Source organism: Heliangelus exortis, chromosome 7 (assembly GCF_036169615.1).
Source record: "Heliangelus exortis chromosome 7, bHelExo1.hap1, whole genome shotgun sequence".
Lineage (NCBI taxonomy): Eukaryota > Metazoa > Chordata > Aves > Apodiformes > Trochilidae > Heliangelus > Heliangelus exortis.
Window position 1 is genome coordinate 5,965,950 of NC_092428.1, and position 16,486 is coordinate 5,982,435.

General features: G+C 54.7%; 3 protein-coding genes across 8 annotated transcripts in view; 1 reads left to right on the top strand and 2 right to left on the bottom strand.

Annotated features, from left to right (window-relative positions):
• Window positions 1-407: 407 nt before the first annotated feature.
• On the bottom strand, window positions 408-4,265 carry BORCS7 (BLOC-1 related complex subunit 7). 2 transcript variants are annotated; one of them, XM_071748430.1, is made up of 5 exons: window positions 4,125-4,265; window positions 3,391-3,453; window positions 2,944-2,987; window positions 2,488-2,508; window positions 408-2,021 (listed from the first exon to the last, which is right to left on the bottom strand). In XM_071748430.1, the coding sequence occupies exons 1-5, from the start codon at window positions 4,263-4,265 to the stop codon at window positions 1,970-1,972; spliced, it is 321 nt and encodes a 106-aa protein (XP_071604531.1). In that variant the 3' UTR covers window positions 408-1,969. The 2 variants fall into 2 exon arrangements, with proteins under 2 accessions (XP_071604531.1, XP_071604529.1); XM_071748428.1 differs by having other exon boundaries at window positions 408-2,081.
• A 573-nt stretch (window positions 4,266-4,838) lies between these two features.
• Window positions 4,839-8,488, top strand: CYP17A1 (cytochrome P450 family 17 subfamily A member 1). Of its 3 annotated transcripts, XM_071748397.1 has the most exons (8): window positions 4,839-5,324; window positions 5,826-5,964; window positions 6,411-6,640; window positions 6,851-6,937; window positions 7,054-7,263; window positions 7,518-7,687; window positions 7,774-7,877; window positions 8,110-8,488. In XM_071748397.1, the coding sequence occupies exons 1-8, from the start codon at window positions 4,995-4,997 to the stop codon at window positions 8,376-8,378; spliced, it is 1,539 nt and encodes a 512-aa protein (XP_071604498.1). In that variant the 5' UTR covers window positions 4,839-4,994; the 3' UTR covers window positions 8,379-8,488. The 3 variants fall into 3 exon arrangements, with proteins under 3 accessions (XP_071604498.1, XP_071604499.1, XP_071604500.1); XM_071748398.1 differs by lacking the exon at window positions 7,054-7,263; XM_071748399.1 differs by lacking the exons at window positions 6,851-6,937; window positions 7,054-7,263.
• Window positions 8,489-14,036: 5,548 nt separating this feature from the next.
• The window catches only part of WBP1L (WW domain binding protein 1 like), a 59,127-nt gene continuing 56,677 nt past the window's right edge, over window positions 14,037-16,486 (bottom strand). For all 3 annotated transcript variants that reach the window (XM_071748406.1, XM_071748405.1, XM_071748407.1), the window contains one exon: window positions 14,037-16,388. In XM_071748406.1, the coding sequence (XP_071604507.1) occupies window positions 15,649-16,388 (740 nt within the window). In that variant the 3' untranslated portion in view covers window positions 14,037-15,648. The remainder of the gene's footprint in view (window positions 16,389-16,486) is intronic.

Consider the following 16,486-nt stretch of genomic DNA (forward strand, 5'->3'; position numbering starts at 1 on the left):
CCGACCCGGCACTGACTGCCGCCGCGCCCAGACCCCGGACAGACGGAGCCGTCGTGCCCCGGCACGGCACAGAGCCGGCTCTGCTCCCCCGGGAGTGACACTGCCCACCCCTGCCTGCACCCACGGCCCCTGCCCACAGACACCCCCGAAGACCCACCGGGCTGCCTCACCCCCGCCCACAACAGCCCTGCACAGCCCCCTCCCTGCTCACCCCAGGGCGACCCGAGTTTAACATCGCAGGGCAGCTCTGGATTCTCCGGGACCTTGGAGGCAGTGAGCCACCTGCAGCAAAGACACTGCGTCTGTCAAGCAGCCCCCAGAGCTCAAATACAACTCGGAGCACTGGGGGAGAGGGGCAGAGATCCACCACCCCTAACAGGCTTCCCCTAGCACAGACTTTGCTGCGGTTTGGTGGAGGTTAGGAGAGCTTTTATTCTCAGCAAATGAGTTGCATCTTCTCCAGCAGCTCAGCAAAAAAACTCATTCCCCAAGTGCAGCTGCGAGGCCAGAGATTGGAACACACACCCCCTCCCACTCCCTGGTGCAGAGATCCCTCCACAGGCCCCAGGCCAGTGGTGGCACCTTAATAGCAATGCAGAAGATGGGATGCTACCAGGCTAAGAAGTTCAACAGGCAGTGGCACTGGAGGATAAGCTGAAATCCAGCCCAGAGGAAGGCTCTGACAAACCCCTGCAACACTGTGATGCACAACTCCAACAGGAATATGGCAGGATGATACCCACTGCTAGATTGTCTTATCAGCTGATCAAAAGCACACCTGGGAAAACAAGAACTTTCCATGCACTACAAGTGTTCCAGGTAAGTGACTTATGAAAACAAGACACAGTCCTTATAGCCTGGGTTGGTCTTTTTCCCCAGGCTATGAGCAGGAGCCCAGTATTTGTCCTCCAATCCAGAGCAGTGCAGAACTGAACACACCAGCTTGTGATGGTCTCCTGCCTGCTTCTCACCCAGGCCTCTGGATACCTTCCCAATCAGATACAAACACCACAGCCAAGGCTGCTCCATCAAGACCTGGAGGAGTAGCCCAGGGAGAAGAATGCAGTTGAAGGCCGAAGGCAGTGCAGATGGGCTGGCAAAGGGATGACATTCCAGGCTCTAGCAGAGGGGAAAATAAGATAACCCCTGAGTAGGAGGCTGGCCAAACCATGTCCAGCTGGACCAGTGGCAGAGGCAAGTGCCCAGATCTCTACTTTCATGAAGTCTGGTGCGGGGCCTCAGTCTCTGTTGAAGCACCTCTCACCCACCCAGGCACTTTCAGCTCCCACTGATTAACGTTTCCTAAATCAATTGCACTCTGTGTCACCTCTGTGTCTAAATACCAGAATCAGGGTCCAACTGCAGGCACCTGTACTTAAAACCCAAAGCTCTATTCATCTGTTTCTTGCGGGGTGGGGCAAACATAACTTTTTAATGAAACCTCTGGCTCTCTCACTGCTGATCTCAGGCAGACACAACCAGCACTCTTCCACCACTTCACAGGAGATGGCTCCTAACTGAGCAGAGGTTACAGACGGGAAGAAAAGTTGCCCTGTGTGTGGCCACAGAAGACATGACTTCAGTCAGAAGTACCACATCCCACATGCTGGGCCAGCAAGCCATCTCAACCACACAGGGAGCAATCGTTAGCTGAACAACACGGGTGCCTGGGGTGCTGGCGTGGGCTGAGCACTTCATGCTACACAGGAAGTAAGAGGACACAGAAGTTGTTGAGGGGAGTAAAGTTTCAGGTATGTTTGTTTCAGTTGTGGCAGGGAGTATTCTGGAGCTGAGACGTGGATGGCAGCACGTGAGAGGGGCCCACATGCCCAGAAACACAGACTCTGCATGTATCCCAGCTGACACCCAGCACCATCCAGACACAAGCCTGAACTCCAGGCTCAGCAGGGGAAAGGGTGCTTGGCTGCCTCACGGACAATGGAGATGTCCTTGAGCCTTCAGCTACACTTCATCTCAGCAAGTGACGCAGCTGGTCCTGTAGGTTTGATGACTGCTCAACACTGGGGACCAAGAAGAAGAGGTTCACAGTGAGATCTCCTCCCCAGACTGTGCTCTGCTGCCTGCAGCCAAGGGGCCAGAACAGCTCTAGCACTGACAGTACAGCAAAAATTATCCCTGGGGTTCCCCAACCCACCTCTGTGTCCCCACAAAGCAAACATCACTGTGCACCCACAATCAGCCACCTCCACTCTACACCACCCTCATCTCCTATTACAAACAACCTCAGAGGCTCTATCAGCCACATTAATGAAAAAAATAGAAGTTTAGGTATAAATCAACCATTCACCCAAATTCCTGTCTCTTCACAATACTAAATCACTATCCCACTGGGTGAACATCTCCTCCAAAGGCAGCTGCAAAATCCTTCTCAGTTTTACCCCACCCTACTCCATCACTCTTCCCCACCCATCAGCACTCATTAACATCTCCCAGGTCTTCGTGGCATGCCTTTAGTTGGGTACTCACTTCTTCTGAATTGCTTCCTGCCTAGATGAGAAAAGGAGAAAAAAACAGCATTAGAAAAAACAAAACCTCAGCAAGAGGGTTCATGGTATGTTGAAGAAAAGGGACTTGGTCAAAGATTCAGGAGACAAAAATCCCAGTGGGTTTATGGATTAAGTCCTGAGAGGACAGCAGTGGTACTGGCTTGTCCCTTTGAGCCCTAGATGCATCACACTCACAGGAGATGCAGGGCATGGAAGACAGGAGGCAAAAATCTCAGTGGCCACCCTAAAACAGCCTGTGCCATACCATCAGAGCTGAAGAGGGCTGAAGATCCCAGTTTCAGGGTCTGCCCAGCTCTGAGGAGACAGGCAGGAGGGGGCAGCCTGAGCAGACTCCATGCAAAGCCTTTAAGTAGGCCAGAAAGGGATCAAGAGACCCTCTAAGCTCCCCAGAGAGAAGGCAGTGTCCCCTACTTACTGGTACTGCAGATGTGTTGTTATTATGGCCATTTTCCTCAAACTCTGTGGAGAACAAGACAGAGAACGAATGTCTGACAGAAGCAGCGTAGCAGAATCAGAGGGCAGACAGTCCCCAGTGCCCTAGAGAGTTTCTTCAGCATGGTCATCACTGTTCTACTGTGTTGTCTCAGAAACACTCCACTGCTATCTGTCAGTTGTGGCATGCTCACCTCTTCTTTCCCAGAGGCAAAGACACTAAATGCTTTGTTTCTACCTATGGTCTCTCAAGCTTTCCAGTAGAGATGGCACAGCTAGTGCTGCCTTGTGCTGGGGGATGCTGGAAGGCCAGCACCACACATGAGTTTGAGGAAGCTCTGCTGCCTGAACTCATGCTTTTCATTTCAGAACCCTTCTCTCCTCCTGTCCACTATAAACACTGTTGCTCTAGGAGACAAAAACAGCTTACATCTTCTGAGTGTAGGATGGCATCTTCTTGCATCACCATGTTTCTAGCAGCTTGACCCAGGAGCTAAAAGACAAAACACAAGAGACCAGACCGTCTGACAGATGGCTGCTCTGCATTCCCCAAGATGCTTGTGATGGCTTCTCAGCAGACCTGCACACAGCCTGACACCCCATGGGGTGAAGTGACAGGGCACGAGGCTTGGGGGGGGCATCGCGGTACCATGCCCACCCCTCTGAGCACACAGGGCCTGAGGCATCGCCTCCACTCTGTCACTCTGGTGGGATGTCATGGGGTAAAAGGCAGCTTCTCGCTCCCCACTGGTTCCCCAGCACTGCGGGAGGCACCCGGGCCCAGAGGTGCTGCCACCCGCGGCTCAAGAGCCCCACGGTGGTGCCCGCCATACCCGTCACAGGGAGCCCTGGCCTCGCTGACCCCGGACTACAACTCCCAGCATGCCCAGCGCCCGCCACCAACTACGGCTCCGAGAATGCCCCGCGCCGGCCAGCCGCTCCCGGCGCCCCCTCTCCCCCCCAGCAGTCGGAGGGTCGGGCCGAGCCGCAGTTCCATGGCCGCGCAGCCCGGACGATGCCCCGGCAGGCACTGCCCCAGGGGGCGGCCGCGCTGGGCCGGGGCGGGCAGAACCAGCCGCCGCCGCTGGCTCCTCCCTGTAGGCCTGGCGGCCGCGCTGCATGCCGGGCCCTGTAGTTGCGTGGCCGCCGGCGGCCGCCGCTCACCTCGGCGCTGCGGGAGCCCTTTAGCACCTGCTTGGTGAGGGCGATCACGTCGGTGCCGCAGCTCGTCACCTTCTCGGTCAGGAGCCCCTTCACCGAGTGGCCGAAGCGCGCTTGGGCATCTGACGCGCCCCCCGCCGCCATCTTACCTCGCCCCGCCCCGCCCCGCCCCGCAGCTCTACGGTGAGTGCCGGCAGCCAAAAAGAGTCCGTAAGGCGCAGGGAATTCCAGGTTTAAATTTCAGCCCCCTAGTCTCCCCTTGGACGCCTCAAATTCCAACATCTACCAGGGCACGGACACCCCGGGGCTGAGCAGCACTGAACAGCGCTGCCCGAGGCTGCCCAGTGCCGACGGGGCTTCTCAACACTGGCCAGTGTGCTGTCCAGGGCTGCTGAGTACTCACCAGTGCTAACCAGCACTGACCAGGGCTTCCCAGCATTACCAGCACTGACCAGTACTGCCCAGTGCCCGCAGACTTGTCCCCCAGGGGCACAGCGAGGGTCTCCCAAGCTGGGGACAGTCCCCAAGGCCTCACCAGTCCCCAGCTGCACTCACGGCACCCAGGAGAGACCCAGGGGCTCAACTGCCCCTGCACCCTTTGCCCACCACAGGCCCCGGGAACAGAGCCCCAGGGATGATTCTGGCCCTGAACTGCCGGACTTAGCTCCCCCATGGCCCCCGGTGCGGCCATGGCCCTCCCACCCTCATCCCCCAACAGGTGCCCAGCTGCAGAGCTGGCTGCAGGCCCAGCGCCCAGTTCCCCCCTCCCTGTCCCCCTGATAAGGAGGCCAACCCGCCTCGGAGTCAAGGCGAGGACCCCGCAGACGCTATAAAGGTTCCTTGCGCTGCCGCAGCCCCACAGCCGGCCCCACCATGCTGCTGCTGCTGCTGCTGCTGGGCTGCCTGCTGCTGGGCCTGGCCCTGCTCTGCACCTGGGGACTGGCCCAGCGGAGAGCTGCCATGGGGACAGGGACAGTTTTGGGGCGCCCGCGGAGCCTGCCGGCCCTGCCGCTGGTGGGGAGTCTACTACACCTGGCCGGGCACCCCCAGCTCCACCTGCGGCTCTGGCGCCTGCAGGGCCGGTACGGCAGCCTTTACGGGCTCTGGATGGGCTCCCACTACGTGGTGGTGGTAAACAGCTATCAGCATGCCAGGGAGGTGCTGCTGAAGAAGGGGAAGGATTTTGCCGGACGGCCTCGTACTGTGAGTTGGTGGCAGGTTTGGGGGGACCCCCTCTTTCTATGGCGTGGGGTGAGGCAGGGGATGTGTCCAAGAAAGGTGCAGGCACCCAGCTGCATTTGTCCTCCTTTCCCATCCTGCTTGCAAGTGAGGTGATGGTAGGGGGCAGCCTCTCCCTACCCTGTTCCCCAGGGTGAATCCTCCCCATCCTCCATCCTGAGGGTCACTGTTCTTCCCTGGAGATGGATGCCATCTCGGGGCTTGGGGACGTGGGGTCAGGTACCACCAGGCTCCCTTCAGCCTCTAACTTTCGTGGGCACTCCAGCATCTAACCCTGATATCTGTCCCCCAACCTAAGGACAGGAAAGCAAAGCTCACGGTCTGGGATTTGCCCATCAGCCTCACCATCCTGACTGTCCCAGGGATGAGATGATCATCCACCCCCTCAGCATCCCCCCTCTCTGACACATGGCCCCTGCAGGGCTGCCCCACAGCAGGGTGACCCCAGGGCTGCCTGTCCCACAGGTGACTACGGACCTGCTGTCCCGGGGGGGCAAGGACATCGCCTTTGCCAGTTATGGCCCCCTCTGGAAGTTCCAGCGCAAACTGGTGCATGCTGCCCTCTCCATGTTTGGGGAGGGCTCTCTTGCCCTTGAGAAGATCAGTAAGTACCCCCCGCCGGCCCCTGGGCTCTCTCCCGGCTCCTGCTCCCTCCCACATCTGAGCCAGGCTGGACTTTTCCTGCCTTCATGTCTTGGGGACTGAGGGGAACCTCAGTGGCCCAGGCATTTTCCACACAGAGTTTTGGCTTCTTTTCCTCACACCTGGTAAAACTGAGACATGGATGCAACTTCCAGGTCTCTGGGCTCCCAGATCCAGCCAGAGGGGCATCAAGCCCCACACAGAGACTCTCTTGAACATCTCCATCCCCTGCTACTACCCAGCATCCTCCCTTCTGCCTATCCCAGCCCCTCAGGGATCAGCCCTGGCTGTGGGTGTTCCTTGCAGGGTGCGCACCCTGAATGAGTGGGGGAACCCTTCCTTGCTGCCCCTCTCCCACCCCCTTTGCTTCCCCATCATCCCCTTTCCTGCCTCTCCCCTCCACCCTAGTCTGCCAGGAAGCTGCATCCCTGTGTGAGACGCTCAGCACTGTGCAGGATACAGCCCTGGACATGGCCCCTGAGCTCACACGGGCTGTCACCAACGTGGTCTGCTCCCTCTGCTTCAACTCCTCATACCGCCGTGGAGACCCTGAGTTTGAGGCCATGCTGGAGTACAGCCAGGGTATTGTGGACACCGTGGCCAAGGAGAGTTTGGTGGACATCTTCCCCTGGCTCCAGGTGAGTAGGGACACCAGGACTACCTGTTCTTCTCACCTCAGACAAGAGGAAGGAGCTGGGGTGTGTTCTGCAGGAAGGAGCTACCTGAGTCCCCTGGGGCAAGGAGCATCCCTGCCCTGGTGTCCCAGCAGCATGAAGCAACTGCTTAGGAGCTGTCAGAGGCTGGGCTGACCCGGAGCCCTTCACTGTTATGGGGCTTTTCTCCCTCAGATCTTCCCAAACAAGGACCTGGCCCTACTGAAGAGATGCCTTAAGGTCCGGGACCAGCTGCTTCAGCAAAAATTCACTGAACACAAGGTGCCACTGGGGACAGGACCCTCATGGACATGCTTGGGAGCTGCAGGGTGCTGGAGCTGGGGTGGGAGGTGGGAACTGTGCCCAGGACAGCCCGGCTCATGCATGTACCCTGGCAGGAAGCCTTCTGCAGGGACACCGTGAGGGATCTCATGGATGCTCTCCTGCAAGTGAGACTTAGTGCTGAGAACAGCAGTCCCTCAGCACCTGGGCTGGAGCTGACAGATGACCACCTCCTCATGACAGTGGGGGACATCTTTGGGGCTGGCGTGGAGACCACAACAACGGTGCTCAAATGGGCTGTGCTCTACCTGCTCCACTACCCTGAGGTAGGGTCTGCACCCTGAGGTGGGGGGCCTGGGCTCCCTCTGGCACCAGGGACGTGGTGGGGGGGCTCTGGGGAAGGCAGGAGCCAAGAGGGATGTCAGGCTTTTGGAATAAGCAGGATCAGGCTGCGGGCATTTAATTTCTGCAGAAGCCACCAGAATGTGCTGGTGATCCTGAGCGTACTCCATTACGATGAGGAGCCCTCCTCCCCAGGGTACCCCATCTCCCCAGGCGTGAGTCCTTGTTCCCCTCCCAGGTCCAGAGAAAGATCCAGGAGGAGATGGACCAGAAGATTGGCCTGGCACGTCACCCCCACCTCCGTGACCGCCCGTTGCTGCCTTACCTGGAGGCCACCATCAGCGAAGTGCTGCGCATTCGGCCTGTGTCCCCTCTGCTCATCCCACACGTGTCCCTTGCTGACACCAGGTGAGACCCCCGGGGTACAGCCATGACATGGGTTGAGACTACAGGCTACAGGGAATGAGGATTTCACTCTACATTTTGTTCTGCAGCATCGGGGAGTACTCCATCCCCAAGGGAGCCAGGGTCATCATCAACCTCTGGTCTGTTCACCATGATGAAAAGGAGTGGGACAAGCCTGAGGAGTTCAACCCCAGTGGGTTTGGTGGTCCCTGTCCTCCCCAGGGAGCAGGGGACAGAAGGGTGGGAGCAACAGGAGAGGCTGAGGCTGGGGGAGGCTTAGTGGTGGGTGTTTGGATCCTGCTCCCCCTGGGCTGGGCCGTATGCACCATCTCTGCTCGTGCAGCTTGCAGGAGGGGCACACATGGTGAACAAGGGCAGAAAGGACTGATCCCTGCTGATTCCAGTGGTGCCCCTTCCCCTTGCAGGACGCTTCCTGGATGAGAAGGGCCAGCACATCCACTCACCTTCACCCAGCTACCTTCCCTTTGGGGCTGGGATCCGTGTCTGCCTGGGAGAAATCCTGGCCAAGATGGAGCTCTTCCTCTTCCTGGCCTGGATGCTGCAGAGGTTCACACTCGAGTGTCCCCAGGACCAGCCCCTGCCCTCACTGGAGGGCAAGTTTGGTGTCGTGCTGCAGGTGCAGAAGTTTCAGGTGAAGGCCAGGCTGCGGGATGCCTGGAGAGCAGCCTCATGACAAATCCGAGGCTGTGGTGGGGTGGGGTGGGATGGAGCAGGACCATGGAGGCTATGCCCCTGCCTGCCCCGAGGATGAGGGGCTGTCTGGATAAAGATGTTCCCAACACAGCATGGCTTTGGCTACTTTCTGGGCAGACAGTGGAGGGCAGGGGGAGGTGGGAAAGTGCCTGATATAGATACATGGTGGCCCCACAGCTTGTGATCACTGTGTTGAGCTGGGAGGCCACAGCCCCTCTGCCTGGCTTTAAACAAACAGCCCCATCACCCCCCCCCAGGGATGTGGGGTGGGAGGGCCCATCCAGAGATAACTGTGAGCCATGGAGCTCTGCCTTCCCCTTCCCCATCATGGACAGTGTGGGACTCCTGCATGCTCCTTGCTGGGAAAAAGGAAACAGCTTAGAAGTTCCAGCAGATTCAGCTCCCACCTGGAACACAGGCACACACATCTGCCACGCCTGCAGGTGTATGCACACACGTACATGCACAGGGATGTGCTTACAAGTGTGTAACCAAAAGCAGAGAGATGCATTTATGCCTGCTGACGCATGCATATGCATGCACATATGTGCTGGTATGCACACATGCATACATGTACCTGTGCACACTCACAGCCCCTTCCAGACAGAACAAGAGGGTGTTGTAATGCTTCAGGGCTGTCCAACTCCATCCTGTGTGTGAGCTGCTGTGGGAAGGCACAGGCAGCCCCAGCTCCAGCCCAAAGCTGGGGCTCTCATCCCCCAGGGACACAGAGGAGCACCCAGAGGTGCCTGGGCCCCACAGGCTGAGCTCAGCTGCAGGCCCTCAAGCCTGGTGTGTGGGTACAAGGGAGCCAGGGGACTGCTGGCACTGTGCATTGACGTGGCATCTCCCACCCACATGGCACCCCGAGCACTGACACACACTGCCTGGCTTCAAGCAGTGCAACCTTCCCATAATGTGAGGGGCTGTGTTTGCTTTCACCAAAGCCCACCATGCCATGGAGGCCAATGCACAGTTAGGGTTCTGGCTGTCTGTTACTTGACCTCTTAATATTTAACTAAATAGCAGCACAGCTATGGCTCAGAGTACCTGGAAGGAGAGCAGCTGGGAAGATGAGAAAGACCCATACAGCTCTGGCATAGTGCAACACCCCCAACCCAACCCACACCTACCTTACCCCCCTTTTCTATTTCCCCCACCCTCTCTCTTGCTGACAGGCAGGAAAACCATCACAACACTTTACCACCACCAAATTTTCTACTCTGTGTGTCAAAGTGTATGGGCTTTTGAACCCCAAGCACTTCACTCACCCAGACTCCTCACCATTGGGTGTCCTGTGCCAAATGGGTCCCGTCAGCCCACAGAGCCCACAGCAGGATGGTGAAGGAAAGATACAGTGCCAGGAGCATCTTCCCTCCTCGCAGTCCATTCCCATGGGGTTTGGGGTGGTAAGGAGGAGCTAGAGGAAGAACCACTGTGCAGATGCCTGCCCCAGGGGCCATCGTTGGGGTGACTTCTGCAGCTGACCCAGCACCAGCAGGGCAGGGAGGGGGAGCACAGCAGAATCTCAGCCCTGCTGTTGCTATGTGGAGTCTCTGCTGGCTGTAATGGCTGTCACATGCTCCTTCCTGTTCCTGTGCCCTTTTCTATCACACAAGGGATGCTGCAAAGTTTCTGATCTCTCCGTCTCCACCAACAAAGGGGAAGGTGGGTGGATGAAGGGAGGATGGGGCTCAAGGTAGATTTGGGGAAAAATTGGCTAAACATTATGGTCCGGGCTTCTCTGGAGACTGCACACCAGCCTGGTCCATCCCCTGCCCTAGATCCTGTCCCCAGCAGCAGGTGCTGGAAGGGATGCTCCTCTCCACTCTCCTGTGGTCACAAGTAACTGTAGCATCCCTGTGCCTCCAGGAACATCAGCCTGGGACCTCCAGCACTTCTAGGGCCCTTTGCCAAGGGGCTGTGTTGGTAAGGATCCTGGCCAGAGGCAGGATGGGTCCAGCACCTTGTGCACATTGCCATTGCCAAAACTCTGTCATTGAGGTGGGTGCCCTGACAGCAAACCCTTGAGGCCACTGTGTACTTTGAGGCAGAAAGGGGAAGTTTGGGTCCAGGGATGTTTCTAAACCAGAGAATGCCTCTAGCCACAGATGCTTCCACAAAGCTTGCACTCCAGCTGGGTTTCCTCACTGGGCAGGGCTGGCATGTGCCATCCCTGGGCCTGGACACCAGTCACGTATCACAGCCCCCACCGTGCTGAGCCCAGTCCCCCTGCAGGGCATTGTGCCCTACACCCCAGCCCACCTCTCCAACCAGGAGAAGGTGCTGCTGCAGGGGGTTCAGTGCCCAGCACCAGCTGCTCAGCATCTTGTGAGCTGGTAAACAGCCCCCTGCATGGCTGCTCCCTACTCTGGGAAGAGGGAGAGTCACTACTGAATCATCCCACTGGCATTTATGTCCTGACAGTTGCTCTGGGGTTGTGCTGCTGTGCCCAATCCCACCAGACAGCTTCACCTGCACAGCGTTGGATCCATCCAAAGGGGACCTTGGCACCTGCTGCCAGGTTTTGGCAGCCAAGCATGGGCAGCTGCCAGGAACATCGAGGCTTTTGCCTCTGCAATAATCCTGCTGCTGTAATGGCTGGGGACTTCTTGGGACTCTGCCCTGTCCCTGGGGCTGCTGGGGATCTTTGCATGGGGAGAATCAGGAGAGGAAGGAGCTTGGAGGGCATCTTGGGGGAATCAGGAACCAGTGGCTCTGCCTTCTGGTGCAAAGGGGACTGCCAGAGGGGAGTCAGTGACAATGCAAAGAACTTCTTCATTCACACCTGTTCCCACAAGATACCCCAGGCCCCCCGTGAGGTGCAGCTCACCTGGGCAGGACCCAAGTGCACCAAGCAGAGCAAGCCTGAGCCCTTCTGTTGCCCAAACTCCTTCTGGGCGGCACAAGCACCCCTACAGCACTGGGCTGACTCAATTGCAGTACAGAGCTCAGCTCAGGAGCTTTACAATTTTGAGAGGCTTCTCTTTGCGCAGTGCACCCAGCAGCCCCGGGTTGTGCTGGAGAGCCATGGCCGGCACAGAAGGAGTAGGCAATGCTCAAAATACCTGCAGGCTCGATGGTGGGCAGGGTGCCAGGCGAGCTGAGTAAGCACAAACCTCGGGACACAGCTGTTCGCCGTCCGAAAACAAATCCAGAAACAGCCCAGCAGCCTGTGACCCACCCCCGGCACAGAGACTGCAGCGCTTGCACCACCACCGTGACGGCCCCCGGTGTGGGCACCAGTCCCATCTGATAAAACCTGATCCGTGCTGCAAGGGAAGGAGGGAAACATCTCTGACGAAGATGCTGCGGGGTTGCCTCCAGCGGAGGAGCTGCGGTACTGCCCCCCTCCCTACCTGGCCCAGGCTTTTTCCACATAACCAAAAAAAAAAAAAAAAAAAAAAAAAAAAAAAAAAAAAAAAAGAAAAAAAAGCAAAAAGAGGGAAAACCTCACCGGGATGTGTTGCACATAGAGACTGGGCAAGAGCTAGGGTGTTATGGGCTTTGAGGAGAGGCAAGGGGAGCTGATTCACCAGAGCGGGACTGTGGTCCGGCTCCCTACCAACCCCTGCAGGGAGTAGCAGCTCACGGGAGGATGTGCCCAGAAAGGGGGTGTGGGAGAGGATATTTGGCCGTGGGTGCTGGCCCACGTGGGGCAAGGAGCGAGTGTGTCCAGGGTTCTTACAGCTGACACAGCCCTGAGAGCCAAGAGCTCCTACTGCCCAGTGGCAGAGCCTCACGCTTCTTGCAAGAGCCCACAGATTTTGCTCTTGTCCTGAAGACTTGCTCTGGTTTCCTGGCCCAGGAAGTTTATGATGACTACATTTAAGCAGAAGCTTAACTGTGCCCCGACTGTCCTTAACCTTGAGTGAGGCAGGTACAAGCTTGGACAGCAGGCTGACAGGAAGCACCAAGACAAAGGATTCTCTGCTCCTCCTCCATCTTCAGCCAACACTCACCCAGTGGATTGTACAAACATGTGACAGCGCACTGCAGGAAATCTGCAGGGATGTTCCCAGAAAGGGAGTTATTAATGTTGGAGCCACAAAGTCCCCAGGTACCACTAAGGAGATACTGCAGCACCCACCAGTCCCAGGAACCCTTACTGTGCCAAGGGGACTCACTTTCTGAGCCACCACACAGTGCTCTGCAGGGCCTGTCCCCTGGCAATGCACCCCAAACCCACCAGCACACCATCTGGGTCCTTGCCCTCGGAGCCAAACATGCCATGTAAGCAGCACTGCCATGGACTCAAGCAAAAACAGACTTTCAGTATTCAGTATTTCAGCATCAAGACTTAAAGGGGATTCTGTAAAGAAAAGCAGCGAGCACTACACTGACAGACACTCACCCCCAGTTGTGCTGCACTGTTTGCAACTCAGTTTTGAAATGACATATTCATAACTCCCATAAAACACTCACCCCTTATTGCTGGAGATGGAATTTTTGGTGCTCTGGTATTACAGAGCCCTGGCCCCGTCATCACATCTCCAGCATTTTATACTCACAGCATGTATTTAGAAAAGAGCACTGTATGAGCTGTGTTAGCTTTCTACAAAGTGACAGGTGTGAGGATCACATCCGTTTCTAAAGCCCCAAAGGTGGAGCTTTGGGGGTCCTCTAGCTGCCCATGCTTTTTCACCTGAAGAGGCACCAGCCAGGATGTCTCAGAGAGGCTCACCTTCCCCTTGTCCTGCCCTGCACCATTCCGCCCCACATCAGGTGTCCTGGTCCAGGTCTACAAGCCTGAAGCACAGAGAACCACGCAATAGTCCTGCTCCATCTCAGGCACATGTGAGCTTAAGAGACATGTTTTGTGCCCCATTTGTCTTTAAAAGCCTGAAAAATCTCCAGAAGTCATAAAACAGGCACATCATTCCTGCTTCCTGCCTTTCTAAGATTAGAAACATCAGCTTGGCCTACTGGTACATCTAAGTCCAGAAAAGAAGTGGGAGCTTCTCTCACCCTTACTGGGATGGCAGGAAAGCAAACATGGAGATTTTTGTCTTTGTTCAACAGAAATGTTGGCAAAGGGTCTTCCCTGGCTTGGGGCTGTCTCAGGATTTGCAGCAGTAAACCCCAACTCCATAAGGAGTTATGGGCTTTTTTTAACTTTCTGTGTGTGTAAGAGGAACAAAGCTGGGTGTCATTATGTAAAGAATTCCTAGGGGTGGCACTGAGGATCTTTAATTCTCTTCTCACAAGATACATATGGTTGGTGAAGACAGCTGGAAACCACCAGTTCCTAGGTGGTCAAAGTGCCCAGCTCCAGGGCACATACAGCCTTGGTGTTACCACTCACACTCCATTCAGGAACAAGGTCTCCTGAATCCAGATCAAAGTTCTTCATTGTTATGAGCAGCCTAAGACACACACTGAAGAGCCATCTTCATCAACTGTTTTGAGGGAAGAGAAAGGCTGTGGCAGGCAAAGGAGACTCCCCTAAATATTGTAAGTCACAAGAGTTCTCCTCAAACATCTGGGTAGAATACCAAAATAATCACCACTTCTCTTGTTCTGCCATCTATATCCATCACTGTGCTTCATACCTCCAGCTAAAAAACTAAAACACAACCACAAACTGAAGACATGTCTTGTTCTTAACTCACAAAAAGATACACATACACATGGCAAGTTATCAGAAAAGGCATTGTATTTTGGTTTCCACCTTATTTAAAACTTATTTTGGTTTTCAATCAATCAAATCTGACTATGTCTGCATTCAGTTTTCAATTTTTTTCCCCATAACAGTAATGATCTGGATGACCATAATTATAAAAGGGTCGGGGAGAAAACCCAAAAACAAGCTACATAATCTGACTGTGCTCTCTTCCACATGAGCACTCCAGGGAATGTTAGTTTCAGCTCTTCCTTTTTTTTTTTTCCTTCAGGTTGTTACTAACAAAATCTCTACCGTTTATTAAAGCAAAGCTACAGTAAATTTTCTTGCAGTCTTACAGCAGGTTTTCATATTACCAGTAGGACTCGCATGCATGGATTGCAGTCACACACACACACACGCTCACAGACATTATACAGTAGCCAGTTGCCACCATGAAAAAAAAAAGAAAAGAAAAAAAAAAAAAAGGAAAAAACCCCAGACATTCATTTCTTTTAAGTGGTCAACATTAAATTCGCACCAAACTTCTGGATTCAAAAAAAAAAAAAAAAAAAATACTGCACAGGTCTTCCACATTTACATGGTAAGTCATCCCTTTGCAATGGACGGAGCTCTTGTCTCCATTTGTTCAACATGCATCACTGAAGCTTGAAGGCACGCTGGCCAAAGAGAGCCCTGTTCTTTTTGTCATCTTAACTCAAGTGTGCTGCTCTTGGGGTGCAAAAAAAGGAAAAAAAATAAAGCCAAGCCCTTTAGCAGCACACTGGGAAAAAGGTCATTTGGAGACCACAGTACTTGGAAGGCAGCCCAGCTGCCTGGATTCTACTTCTAACTGTGCTCTTTGAGGCATTGAATGAATACACTTATCTTTAAAATTACATATAAAGGCAAATTTCTGCAAACCCTTTCTTTTTAAACTGCTTACGGTAGACTAACACTCCCTTCTGGAAGAAACTGGTCCTTCAGTCACCAGCTTCAAGTGGGAAATTTCCTACCTGCTGTCTTAAACACTGAAGCACCAGAGATTACAGGGCTGATGTGTTCAGGCATTCATCAGCTTCAGGAAACCTTAACACCAAAATTAAAAAAAAAAAAAAAAAAAAAAGCTAAAATTAAAACAAATCCCCAATATCTCAAGAGCACTATAACAAACCAGAACTCTTGGGCTACTGACTGCCAGCACTGTCAGAAGCTGCTTGCTTCTGGGAAGACACCTGGAGGTTGAAGCCTTGCGGTGATTTTGTATCCTCCCAGGGTGAGATTTGCTGAGCTTTACTGATTGCAAGATAAAGCAGTGTTTTGGAAAACTAAAACCAACTCATAATAACCATCACCAAAATCACCATTGGGAAAGTTCCATTTGTTAGAAGGTCTCATTGAGAAACAACAGTCCCTGCCCTGCGAAGCAGGATGGACACGATTAACAAAACCCAGAGTGACCCGTCCCCCACAAGCCGGGCCCTTCAGGGACTAGCCCCCAAATTATACTGGAGGGGGAGAAAGAAAAATGAACTTAAAAAAGAAGGTTGTATCACCTTTTCCTCCTATTAAAGTTTTAATCCTCTCATTCCACTTCTTATTTCTTTGTGGTTTTTTTTCCCCCGATTCTCCCTTCCATTCTGCCTCTTTAGCTGGGGGAGTTATTGGTACGAGAGTTTGGAGAGTCCTGCTCATTTATTGTGTTCAAGAGTACACACACAGGCTGCCGGGGCAGGTGGTGGTGGCTGTGTTCACGGTGCTGCTCTTCCACAGCATTAAAAAGCCCTTCCTCCTCATCCCCGTGGGGGCGGCCGCTGCAGCTGTCACAGAAGTCCAGGGGCCCATCCAGAGCATCATCAATGAGCCCATTAAACTCCTTGAGTTCATCATCATGATGGCCCCGGTTGCATACACAGACTTCGATGCCCGAGTCGCCGGTGAAGCGGCGCTGCCTGCCTGGTGTCTTGTCCTTCGCGTCGGGAATGGCACCGCTCTGCTCTAAGCTCTCAGAGCTGTAACCTTTTAGCAGTTCCTCTTTGCACTCCGTATCCTTATCAGGACCGGTTCTCTCCACTAGCTCGGCTCCTGTGCTGGTACCGCCGGGCTCAACGCTTTGCATTTTGGCAACTGCTCGCTCAACCAGCATGGGGCTGGAGGGCTCGGGGTCCCCAAGGCCGGGGGACCCGGTGTTGTCAGTACTGCTGTTATTGCCACTGGGTGCTGCTGAGCTGCTCTGTGCTGGCTGCAGGTTTCTTGGCGTGTCTGGGATTGTGCTACTGCTGCCTGCTGGGACACACTGCTGGTGTAAGGCACTGTATGGTGGTGGTGGGGTCGGTGGTCGGTTCACCACTTCCTCATAGGGAGGTAGTAAATAATTTGGCAGAAACCCTAAAAGCAGGAGGGAAGGAGGAGAAGTTACTTCATGAACAGCTTATCTCAGGAAACAAGTTACTAATACACATCGATATGTTGTTTGCCGCCTACCA